The 13,297-nt window shown below is 31.2% G+C and overlaps 2 protein-coding genes across 4 annotated transcripts in view; one reads left to right on the top strand and one right to left on the bottom strand.

Moving 5' to 3' along the window:
• The window catches only part of LOC143047153 (glucokinase regulatory protein-like), a 59,564-nt gene extending 56,657 nt beyond the window's left edge, over window positions 1-2,907 (top strand). For both annotated transcript variants that reach the window (XM_076220112.1, XM_076220119.1), the window contains exons 15-20: window positions 385-475; window positions 889-968; window positions 1,334-1,536; window positions 1,756-1,795; window positions 2,320-2,454; window positions 2,739-2,907. In XM_076220112.1, coding sequence (XP_076076227.1) covers window positions 385-475; window positions 889-968; window positions 1,334-1,536; window positions 1,756-1,795; window positions 2,320-2,454; window positions 2,739-2,864 — 675 coding nt within the window. In that variant the 3' untranslated portion in view covers window positions 2,865-2,907. The remainder of the gene's footprint in view (window positions 1-384; window positions 476-888; window positions 969-1,333; window positions 1,537-1,755; window positions 1,796-2,319; window positions 2,455-2,738) is intronic.
• Window positions 2,908-3,332: 425 nt separating this feature from the next.
• LOC143047139 (uncharacterized) overlaps window positions 3,333-13,297 on the bottom strand; it is a 74,415-nt gene continuing 64,450 nt past the window's right edge. For both annotated transcript variants that reach the window (XM_076220092.1, XM_076220101.1), the window contains exons 39-41: window positions 10,831-10,927; window positions 4,198-4,374; window positions 3,333-3,569 (exon numbers count right to left, since the gene is read on the bottom strand). In XM_076220092.1, coding sequence (XP_076076207.1) covers window positions 3,429-3,569; window positions 4,198-4,374; window positions 10,831-10,927 — 415 coding nt within the window. In that variant the 3' untranslated portion in view covers window positions 3,333-3,428. The remainder of the gene's footprint in view (window positions 3,570-4,197; window positions 4,375-10,830; window positions 10,928-13,297) is intronic.

Genomic DNA, 13,297 nt, shown 5'->3' with positions numbered 1-13,297 from the left:
TTTATTGATTGATTGTTTGTTGCTTAACGTCCAGTTACAAAATATTTCATGTATGTTCAGGACGAATCATGTATGTTTGGAAGCCTTTTATAAACAAATATTTTACACAAGGATATAGGGTTAAAAGAAAATTCATATACTTATGTTGTTCCTAAAATATACCTTAAAGTTAGAAAATTTGACCTAACAAGGTCATCAATTCATCACATACTGGAGCCTTATAATTTTTTCTTACATTTGTTTCAATCATCTATTCCTTACATTGCTTACACATACAATGAATGGAGTAAAAAGAAAGTATTGGTTATTTCCATTGGACATAGCATTGACTGATGCATAATGCATTTCTGCACATCATGTATAATATTACTTTATTTTGTCTAGGGAAAATACTATAGGATTTCAATTGAAGAATTTCAAAGTGATGTTTTACCTGGTTTAAAGGAATCTGACATGGTTGTATTACTTATGAAAGGTAGTACCAGTAAATTCAAAGTTAACTTCATTTAATTTTTAACATTTTTTAAAATGTTACTGTAAGAAAAAAACTTAATATTTTACTTCTACAAATCAGAACATCTATTATAATATATGTTATACTTTTACTTTAACATCCAATGCATTATTTAATAACACTATTTTTTTTCTAAAATATGTTGCTATCTTTCTAAGACTAACATTCTGCTCTTACAGACTACTTTGTCTGAAAATTCCAACATTTTATTAGTATCATTTTTAATTAAATTAATTCTTTATTGTCATATAAGTAAAATTATACTTGTGACATAAATAAAAATCCCTGTTCAGGAATGGTTCCTCTTTAACATGTTATAATTATATATCTCATTTTAAGAAGTTATTTATTCATGAGCACACTTTATTTTGTAGATGAATCCTGTGCAGTGGCAGATATCTTAACAAATTCAACATGCAAAAAAGCTTGTATCTGTTTCAACTCTGAAGAAAAGGTGATATGAAACGTCATTACTAGCTGTTTATTTGAATGAAAGGGTTTTCAAATTCAATTATGGTACTAAGACTGAATATATTTTCAAAATTAGGACACCCCTTTGATTACCATTATGGCAACTAACCAACTGACTAACATGAGGAATCTCTATTCAAAGTATGAAGCATCCAGGTCTTCCACTTTCTAAAATTTAAAGCTGTTAAGAAGTTAGCTAATGCTGCTGCCGCCGCCAGATCACTATCCCTATGTCAAGCTTTCTGCGACAAAAGTCGCAGGCTCGACAAAAACTAAAACAACTTTATATAAAGTAAGGTTGAAATTAAGTGTGTGATTCATAATGTTTTTTTATTTCTTATTACACAGCTTCAGCAAGATAGATTGGATTGTATAGTGTCCGTAGATTTATATAGTCTTACAACAGAACCATTAGGTGATCAGCATTATAAATCTTGGGCCCAGCTTTATAAAGAACTTTCAACAAAATGGATACTGAATGCTGTCACTACTGGAGCTCATATTCTTAAAGGCAAAGTGTATCAGAACATTATGGTGGATTTGAAAGTCAGGTATTAAAATCGCATCTTAAGGACGTACTTATGTGAAATAAAAAAATATAGAATATAAAATTGATACAATAGTTTGGAAGAGCATTAGTTAAGGAACAAAATCAGCTAAAAATATTGATAAGTTAAGGAACTCTTTGTAAATTAATCAATATATTGATTAGAATGTTGGAGTACAGTCTTATCTATATATATAAAAGAATATTTTAATTTCTTTTGCAGCAATAATAAACTATTCTTCAGAGCTGTTGGCATTATACAAGTAAGTTGCATATATGAAAAATACAAATCATAATTTAAGTGCTTTACGATACAGAGGACCAATTTGGTTAAGAACTGAGGTACTTTCTTAGGTGAAACTACACTGTAAAAAAATTTGGGCCTTTAATTTAAAAGTAAAGTGATTTGGTCCAGCTGGTCCAGCTGAAAAAAGGTTAAAAATGAGCACTATAGCTGTCAAAAGATTTCAAGACCCCTTAACATTAAATTGTCTATATTTATAGATTAAGTTTTCTATTTTGATATAATTTGTCCCAAAAGTAGTACAACACACTGTAAAAATATTATTGAGAAAGCGCAGGTGGGATTTTTTAAGTTTTCATTTATTGTCTGAAAGAAATTCACTACGAAAAAACTGTGTACTTGTACTAAGGCACTTTCGAGAACTGAAATTTATTTTTCAAGATGCCTTTTTTCATGGTTTAGGAAGGACATAGATTCCATTTTTAAGCTGTTGTAAATTTTATGCTGTCACAACTTTAAATATGAATACTTTATTTTACACAGAATTTTTCAAATTTGTCAAAAGACGTGTGCCAGGAATACCTATTGAAATCAATCTACATGACAGATGATTTGTCTGAGGACCTAAAATCTCTTCAAGTCAAAGATTATATAGTCAAGGCCACATCTATGGAAAAGGTATAGGAACATCTGGTGAAAATATTGCTACATTTTCAGTTTTATTTCTAATTTCTTTTACATTTTTTTTCTATTTTGATGAAAGCAAAAGTCCAACGATAATAAGTGTTTGCATATGATAACATAACAAGGTTTAAAGATTTCACAATTATTTTGGAAAAATTTAATATAACAAATTCAATGATCTAATAGTTTTACAATGAATAAAGTGATTCTGATTACTTTCTTGATTTTCTTAAAAATATATTACCACAACACATGAAATGTTACTACCTCTTTTACAGGTGGTCCCTACCGCATTAGTAGCAGCCATCTTGAAATGTAAAATTGATGATGCCAGAAAATTATTGTCACAACATCATGTCATCCGAACAGCCATATCAGATATTCTTAATAACAGACCTATGTGATTTTCTCTCTTGTTAACTTTATATCATAAAGAGGAAAATCTTACTTCTCTTGTTATTTGACCGCTTTTTTCATCAAATATTTTAACAATTATCAACCACCAAACGTCTCCAAAAGTATATCTATACGCCAAATCAAATTATTCATTACAACACTAACTAAGTGTTTTGATAGTGATGTGATTGGGTTTATCTTCATTTCCCACATATATTTGACAAAAATCTTTCTGACAAGCTAAATGAGGAGATGTGAATATCTTTGCCAATTCCTTGTTGGATATTTCCAATTGATCAAGTATTACATAGTTTTCCAATGATTAATGAACGAAATTCATATTTTTATTTTTAGTGTCTCCTTTTAGTTTTTGTGATATTTGGTAAAAAAAAAAAACATGATTACTATACATGTAACATGTAAAAAATATAAATCTCTACTGCTCTTCAAAACACAATGAAATATTTAATACAAAAACTGATCAAGTTTGTAATAAAAAATCAACAATCAATGTACAAAGTAAACAAGAAATAAACAACTCTTAGGATGACATTTTTTCAAACAAGCACCATTTAACAATTCTTATTAAAGTAAGCTTGAGTCTGACAAATATGATGAATTAGTCCAACCATTCTTGTCTTCCTGTCCTTCTCAAGTAACATTAAATTAAACAAAGTTCCTTTAGTTGTAGACATTAGTTTGATGATAAAATCCTGCAATGAAATGAAAAAGAATGAATATAAATAGAATTGAGAATGGAAATGGGGAATACATCAAAGAGACAACAACCTGACCAAAGAGCAGATGACAGCCAATCCCCCACCCAGATGTGAGCCTCAGCTGGCATTTAAAGCATTTCAAGCTTAATTTCAATAAATCTTACAAGTAAAGATTTTGTGTTGATTATTGAAATATTTCTTACATAGGCATTTAACATGTACTGTTCATCTTTTTCAAACAATTTTTTTATTTTAACAAATATTGTGTCCCCAATTAAAATCATGATCCACCAACATGCTTAAATGATGCTGTTCAAATTCAAGATAAATAACTGAAACATTGGAAATCCAAAACAGATATTTCTACATGACATTCTTACAGAGTATACATTTTTATATAGATTAAACCGTTGGTTTTCCCATTTGAATGGTTTCACAATAATAATTTTTGGGGCCCTTTATAGCTTTCTGTTCGGTGTAAGCCTAGGCTCCATGTTGAAGGCCGTACCTTAATCTTGAATGGTTTACTTTTATAAACTGTTACTTGGATGGAGAGTTGTCTCATTGGCACTCATACCCCATCATTCTATATCTATAAACTTATTGTGTCCTATCCACTGACCTGTGGAAGTTCTCTTGTTTCCTCCAGTATACTGTTAATTGATACAATTCTTTGATCCCAGTCTATTCCTACCAAACCTTTATATTTAAGGATTGAATACTTTGATATAATATTTAGAATGATATTGTTTGTAACATAATGGTCTTTTAACTTGTTGTACTCCTCCTTAGATAAGTCCTGAAATATGGTGTAAATATCAATTAGTGTGAGAAATATGGTGTAATTATCAATTAGTGTGAGAAATTGTTAATAGTAGCGTACACATTATAAAATCAGATAAAAAGGTACATCTTTTGTTTCTTAATTTGCAAATGTAAAGAACTAGGAATGGTAGGTGCTATTTTTGGTCTTTTTTAAGGGCATATCCAACAATTTATTTTTGACGGTAAGAATTTTTTCCCTTGAAGATATTTCATTCTTCAATTGACAGAGAATCAAATTTTGCCGAAAAAAATATAGTCGTCGATTTCGTTTTTTGAAAAAATACTGCTGAAAATTGAACAGTTTTGCAATTTTGGAGTAAAAACCGTTTTTTATTTAAAACAAGAATGTGTCCAAAGTACACGGATGCCCCACTCGCACTATCCTTTTCCATGTTCCATAGACCGTGAAATTGGGTTATTATCTAATTTGGCATTAAAATTAGAAAGATCATATCATAAGCAACAAGTGTACTAAGTTTCAAGTTGATTGGACTTCAGCTTCATCAAAAACTACCTTGACCAAAAACTTTAACCTGAAACTCCCACTTTCATTTTCTATGTTCAGTGGACCGTGAAATTGGGGTCAAAAGTCTAATTTGGCTTAAAAATTAGAAAGATCATCTCATAAGCAACAAGTGTACTAAGTTTCAAGTTGATTGGACTTCAGCTTCATCAAAAACTACCTTGACCAAAAACTTTAACCTGGACGGACGAACGGAACCACAGACGGACGGACGGACGAACGGAGCCACAGACCAGAAAACATAATGCCCCTCTACTATCGTAGGTGGGGCATAAAAATTAAATATGATTTTTTAATCAACATATACTTATATAATGGGGCTCAAATTAAAGCAAAATAATTCCAGATGGTTAGAAAAATCTAACTTTACCATTTAAAGCAGTAATTCTTACTCAACTAAAGCCAAGCACGTTATGATAGACCCAAACAACGCTAAGAAATGATCATTTGAAGTGCACATTTTTAATTTATTAAAATATTTCTAACGGTGTCGATTAGGCCAAAGTAAGATATGTTATTCTTTGAAAAAAATAGTACGTCATAACGTTTTGAAAAATATTTGTCACCGTACTTGTTTTTGAGAAAAATTGAGAAATATGATATTGTTTACTAAATCCCTTCCGTAAGCCTCACAAATTGCGTCAAAAATTAAGACATTTCGGGAAATAACGTTATATTTCCCCGCTAATTTTTCAATGGCAGTGCGACGGTAGACAAATGTATTTGTACACTGTGTTCATATCTCATATCGCATCTTGTTATTTATAATGAACTAGTATATGGATGATATGACAATTCGTTTAGTTTTACAATGAAGTGTTTTTCTTACACTGATTTATATTACACCGTCTATAATTTCACATATCGAAATTAATAAAGAGCTAGTGAAATTTTGCAACCAAACACTTGTCTAAAAACTCACCGACTCTGTATTATTTATTCATGTTGCAGTTTGGGGCTTTTTGTTCTTTATAGGCTTCTAGCTTTAACAAAAATATGTATGTTGACTCTTAGTGTTTTAAATTATATGTGTCGTTCGGTTGCTGTCGTATTAATGTATATACATTTAAAATATTTTTCAAAACAAAAGAATTGATTGGACAGGATATAGAAATATTCACATCTCTGGACTTCTCACGTCCGACAGTATATCTTTGCTATAATTGGGTGCGGCCATTTAGCTGCTCGGATGTATAAATTTACAGCCTCGTTTAGTCGAAATAAAAATGTCGTATATCCTATGCATAGTGTAGTGAGAGTTTCGCGCATCTATACGTTTAAAAACCATCTAAATAAATGGTTCAAGGGATATTCGAATCTTGAATAAGATATCTGAACACAACAACAAATGTCATATAAATCTTCAAATAAGTCACATGGCTGATTTTAACACATCTGTTGCGCCATTTGCAGTTGTAGATGTCATGAAAAAACCCTTTAATTTACAAAACAGATCAGAAAGACAATAACTTGAGAATAAACTCTACCTAGTTTGACTGCAAACAATGTAACACTGATGTAAACTACTATATAACTATATTATTATTGATTATTCAAACAAATAAATTCAGAGAAAGATGTGGAAAGAAATTCTAAAATTTTCGTTTAAAAATAAAATATAGATATCTTTTTTTTTTTATCCACTATTTTCCTATTTCATTTTTTTTTTTTATTACGGTGTCGTTTTTCATTTAAAGATCTTCTGTATATTAGCACTTCAACGCAAAGCTAGATGCAATGATACATGTTAGTTTATGTCGTATTTTATTTTTCTCAAGAGACCAATTTTTTTAATCTTTTTAATCAAGTCAAATCAAACTTTGAGTTTTATATCCTGAATAACAAAATCTCGGATAAATTTGATAAAGAATTAATTACAATTTGTGTTGCATTCTAATGAAAAAAAAATAAATTATTACGCATTTGTTCTTGTTGTTCTCTACTGTAATGTATATTGAAGATAATTTTAATAAAACGAAAACTTAAGTGAGTATGGTCTATAATTATAAAGATAATTGCAGTTCTTTTATAATGGACCAAGAGGACAACATCTTTTAAGATTTGACTTCTATTTCTGTTAATATTCTGTATGAATTTTCTGCTGATTCCTGCCGTGCCCTTTCCTTTGAGGAAAGAAACCGCCCTTGCCAGACGCCATAGCCAATGGTGATTCCGTTATGACGTACTTGAAACAACGTTAAATTACGGGAAACAATAGACGACGGTTACGTTTGTTATTACCTCCCCTGAAACTATTGGATATGCCCTTAAAAAAGCCTTTTTTCATTCATTTTTCTAGTCATTCATTTGTTTTAAGAAATCAAAATTGAGTAGTTTTAGAAAATTGATGGAAAAAAAATTATGTTGAAATAAATGAAATATTGAACTAATTTTAACAAAGAAAAATCTATCCATGTACTCCTAGTTGATGAAAGTAAAATTTCAGGTAACTTACTAAAGTTTGGGTGTTACTTTCAGAAATTTGGTCAGATGACACCCATATATACATAAGTAACAACAATGGCTCAAAGGGCAAAATAGGACAGTTATGCCCGCGTCACACTGTCCCGATTTTTACGCCGATGGCAACACGATTATGGAAATTTTCAAAATCGGGACTGATCGTATCCAGATCGGGCTATTCGTAGTGCCATCTTTAACCATCGTAGAACCATCGGCCACTTTTTCTAGCCTTCGGGGACAACTTCGGGAAGGATTCTAATTTTTTTAACATGTTAAAAAATCCCCGAAGGTGCGTCCGATGTTTAGGGTTCGTATTGAGTTCGTATCACCATCCTCACCATCGTAATGTCACCGGGAATGCATCTTTGAACATCGTATTGCATTCGTGTTTCCATCGTTTCCATCGGGCAATTTTGACATTACGATGTCTATGGCAAGCCGTTCTCGTCAAAACTATGTTTAAACCCTTTTTTCGACAAAAATACACACTGAGATTTAAAAACCTAAAATAACACACTGAGAAATCGAAATTACACACTGAGATTTAAAAAAATAAAAAACACACACTGAGAATTCAAAATTACACACTGAGATTTTAAAAAGACACACTGAGATGAAATAAATTGAAAAACACACACTGAGAATTGTTAATTACACACTGAGATTAATATGCAAATTACTAATGAATATTCATGAGATGAATAATTCAACAGATTAATATCTTGATCTCAAGAACTCTTGTCATTATAATGAAATGCGATTCCTTCAACCAACATTCGTATTAAATTTCAAGACTTAACATCGCTCATATTCATAAGTTTGTTGCCTATAATTCAGATCATTACTACTACCAGTAATTAAACATGGGTCTCTTTTCAAAAGTCTTCCAACAGTTTCCTTGATTTCGCTAGTTAATCTTTTATATTTTTGTTACGTTTATATGCTATAATAGACACTTGGGTAAAAATTTCACTGCATTCTTTTGCAGATTGTTCCAATGTTTTCTTATAATTTTAATAAAGTTTTTCACCATTTGGTTATATTTTGTAATAAGAGTAAGTGGGTATTTTTCTTGTTCTTGTATTTCTAAAGTTTTTTTTTATTAATAATTTGGAACCAAATCGAAGGACTAACGAGTTCTTTCCCCTTGTTGTTTTAAGCTTGTAATAGATTCAGATTAAGTATGCTAATTAGATATGTGCGCATAAAAAGTGCGCACAAATCTCAGTGTGTAATTTTAAATTCTCAGTGTGTAATTTCAAATTCTCAGTGTGTAATTTCAAATTCTCAGTGTGTGTTTTCAGTTTATTTATTCTCAGTGTGTCTTTTTGAAATCTCAGTGTGTAATTTTCAATTCTCAGTGTGTAATATTCAATTCTCAGTGTGCATTTTTCATTTTTGTAATCTCAGTGCGTCTTTATGAAATCTCAGTGTGTAATTTTTAATTCTCAGTGTGTAATTTTCAATTCTCAGTGTGCGTATTGAAGTTTTTAAATCTCAGTGTGCTTTTTTGTAATTCTCAGTGTGTAAATTTTTCGAAAAATAGTTTAAACATAGTTTTGACGAGAACGGCTTGCCATAGATGTCTACACGAATGAATCACGAAGCTAACCAAAGGTCTTACGATGGCAACACGACTTCGTGAAGACCTCGTAATCCCGTCGTGATGCCATCGAATAAAGTACGAAGGTGACAAGATGGAACTACGACGGTAATAAATCCAGCTAAATGTAAGTTAATTTTCGCGCTTAAGGATGTTTGCTCCTCTAATTTTTGAATTTTGCCAGATTTTCGGAATCCTCTGGTTTTATCCATGTATTAACATTAAAAAAAAAATGCCCACTAACCCCTACTTTTCTCTTTATATTTTTATAACATATAGTTTAAATAGCAATATTTCAAAATCTTATGAAATCCTTGTTATTTTTCATAGTTTTTTAAACAAAAAAGGTGCCAACATGGCCAATGTTAAATGTAAGAAAAATCTAGAGAGAATTATTTCCCGGCAAATTTTCAATAGCTTATATCTCGAAAACAAGCACACTGACCCTCCATTTTTTTCTGCTTTTTTTATTGTCTTTATTTATATACTTTCAATCTATAACTGTCTTTTAAAAAGCTTGTTATTTTTAAACAGAGTAGCGAACATCCTTAAATACATTTAAAGTGCCATGCGCGATATGCACTGGTCAGTCTAATACGACAGTTAAGAAAGACGTTCACAAAACATGGACCTTATATCATATGATTCTATGAGAACAAGAAAGGCGACTTGTTTCTCTTAATTCAAATGGAACAAGAAGAGCAGGTATTACAGGCTCAGGATTTACTTTTACAAATAAAATATTATTTTTTGTTAATTTTTCATATCAAATAACATAATAAAAATCATAAACGCTCCTCGTATACCAACACTGCAGGTACACGTATATAGGGAAACCAACTTTTTCTTCATTATTCTGATTTTTTATGCATCGTCTGAGTTGTTGTCACACGAATGTTTACTCCATAAACATTTTGTTTTCTATATGTCATATTTTGCCGCATTAGTTGCTTTCCCCACATCCTTCCTTTAGTCTATATTATTATGATATTCTCCTGGAAAGAGCTCCTTTTGAATAAAAGGGATCAATGAACCCATTACCTTACCTTTAAGATAGATCAGTAAACATGGGCATAATTATGGGTGATTATTCAGACTAGTGCACACATTTTACAATTCAAACAAGGCAATGCCGAGCGTGGCATCCCTCATATGTAACATATTGGGGACAAATATGGACACTATATTTGTATATGACACATGCAGAAAATGGTAAATTGAATACGCATATTTGATACATAAACTATTTTTTAGAAATCAACCAAATTATTCAATAACTGGAAATACCCACGATCTTCCGTCTTATGATTAAACCAAAAATTAAATGTACAATATAATATATATTCAATATTGATCAAACAACTTAAAACGCGTGATGCCTTCGGCATATAATTTAAATACATCGTAAGCTGTACACGGACGTCTTTTAGACATCGTATGGCCATCGAGCCATCATCGTAATCCATCGTGTAGCCTTCGTGATCCATCTTGTAGGCTTCGGCTGAGATATGAAGCTTAAATACCGTCTTCGGTTAACCTTCGTATGTCCATCTTTTGCTATCGTATATACTTTCGGCACCCTCGTATAGACTTCGTTATTCATCGTACTTGCTTCGGTCACTTTTGGGTATTTTAACGAGATCGGGACCAACTTCGTACGAACTTACAATTTTCACATTCGGGTGTCCATCGTATATAAAAATCGGGACAGTGTGACGCGGGCATTATTGAAAACATATAACTGGTGCCTTATAAATTAAACACATATAGTTTAACATTGCTAAAGATTCATACATCCTATTATAGCTCTACTCACATGAGAAGTCATTATTTAAACATACCTGTCCATCTTTGATGATTGTCACAACCTTCTGTGAATGTAATCTGAATCCATGTTGTGTTCCCTCCATGAGGACATCATGCAATGAGGTTGTATGGCTTAAAAAGAATAAATATTAGGCTTTTGTGATAATTTTGTGATAAAACAGTTTTAAAATGTCAACTATGTATACCTCAAATTGTGTATAAAATGATTAATTTGATAAGTGTTTGCCTAATGTCTAGAAAATATTTCTTGCATGTTCTTGACAAGGCAATTACTTTAAAAAGTAATCTAAAACCAAAAGCTAAAACAAAATATTTGGTGCTATTGATCACATCTTGTATATCTGCACACTAAGACCCCGTTCACACTAGGACATTGATATCGATTTAAACTAGATTGGTTCACTTCATACTTGCCAACCTCTGACAATGGGAAATCATGTCATGACATGACATGACATGTCAAAAAGCGTGTGAAAACGCGTGACGTAGATGCGGACCTTTTAACATGAATGTGGTAATGTTCATAATTTCACATACAAATTTGTAAATATAAAAAAAATATATATATTCTACTGTTAACTTTTATTGTAAAGCACCACCACTAGGCACATATTCAAAACAACTGCCAGTTTCAAGTTTAGTTACATTTATTTGATAGCAGCACACAATATCAATGTAACATAGTCAAGTTCTGATCAGAATTCAGTGTCAATTTCTTTATAATTGAAAATGCTCTCCAACAGTAGGAATTGATATTTGACTGAATTACATGTAGCTTCATCAAGATTTGAAAGAATGTCATAATGTCTTTTTTTTTGGCAATGTAAAATGTCATCTATTATATCTCTGCCATTGCTCCCATTGCTATTGCCTGGTCAAAACTGGGTAGTTCATCAGAAGATAGCTGGTACTGAGAGCTGATCCAACAGTTTTATGATATTGTAACAAACCTAGGGTTACTGTAATACTGTTTAACTCATTCAGGAGGAGTGGAATAATGCTTCAATTCAATGGAAATGTAAAGAATCAGATGTAATAGATAGTAAGCGTAAAGATATTTATCTAAGCAGTATTTTTGACTTGTTATTTCATCAACAATAAATACACATCAACATTCAACAAATAACAACAATGCACCGGGTGGTCACCAAGAACTTGAACTAGTTATAACTTATAATCATTAGAGAAACACAACGGAAAATCATCTAAATAAGAGTATCTGTTTCAGGACAATAGAAATGACTTCCAAATCCCTTTAAAGAATATTAAGTTTTAGCGCCAAAAGTCTAGTTTCGCGCCAAAAGTCTAGTTTCGCTAAAACAGATCAAAATCTAAATATAGACTCAAGTATTTAAATTATCATTAGTACCTTTCTTATTTAACTTTGATTATTTGACTTTTCTATTTTTTATGTTGACAGTTCAAAGGATTGATTCAGACTGACATGTTGTTCTGCAGGCTCCTATTTATGTTTTTTTGCACTTACTATGACGTTAGAGTAAACATCAAATCGTCTAATCAAAAGCAACGTTTCTTACGTCTTTTGGCTTGAAACGTTCAAGAAGACAATCAGATTTCGTTATTATTAAATAAAGACTCGTTATTGAGTTGTCCTTATTTTGTCCTTCTTGTCCGAATTATATTTAAAAGCAAATAAAACTAAAAGGACATTTCTACATAATGCTATTTTTAAACAGACAGTAAATTCCTTTATCGATACGGCGTACGAACTTGGGTGTAATTTACATAACCTTACGCATTAGATATAATGCTTAAATGAGATCAATGAAAACCCTGTTCTATCATAAATAAAGACAATGTTAATGAAAAGGGAGGCACAAACATAATAAATACGCAGTTTACCTGCATTGATAAAGTGTTAACTTAAACAAATAATAATATGAGATCGCAAAGTGAAAGTACAGAACGGTGTCATGGCAGATGTAAACAAGTTGAATCTCACGACAAGGTTTGTCAAAATAAACCACTATATGACGAGATAATCAAAGTATTACATAGGTAAACATTACCAAGATATACATATAAAACTGACCCTTATCGCTTGCAAAGTATAAATAGTTTAAATAAGGAGTATGAAAGTCAATGCATTTATCAGTGTTTGTGCACTCTCGAGAAGTTGACCAACCGGCAATATTCAAATAAATATATGTCATATACAATAAATAATACGTTAAATAATAACAATAATAAGTCCAGATTTGTCACAATATTTTCATTCCCATGGCCTGTAGAAATCTGTTGGCTAGATTTGAAACTGAAATCAAAAAAGAAAAATGTTTTATAAATTTGATTACCTTTAGATAAATGCTTATTCAAATAGCTACATTGTATTTCTCCTCTCACATGTATTGTTTTTTATCATTGCATCATAGAATGCACAAATTATGCGTTACTTGTCACTCGATCATTTAAACTCGAACTCCAAAATAAAATTCATCAACTTTGAATCTTGCCGTACAC

Source organism: Mytilus galloprovincialis, chromosome 1 (genome assembly GCF_965363235.1).
Source record: "Mytilus galloprovincialis chromosome 1, xbMytGall1.hap1.1, whole genome shotgun sequence".
Taxonomy (NCBI): Eukaryota; Metazoa; Mollusca; class Bivalvia; order Mytilida; family Mytilidae; genus Mytilus; species Mytilus galloprovincialis.
This window is presented reverse-complemented; position numbering and strand designations above follow the sequence as displayed.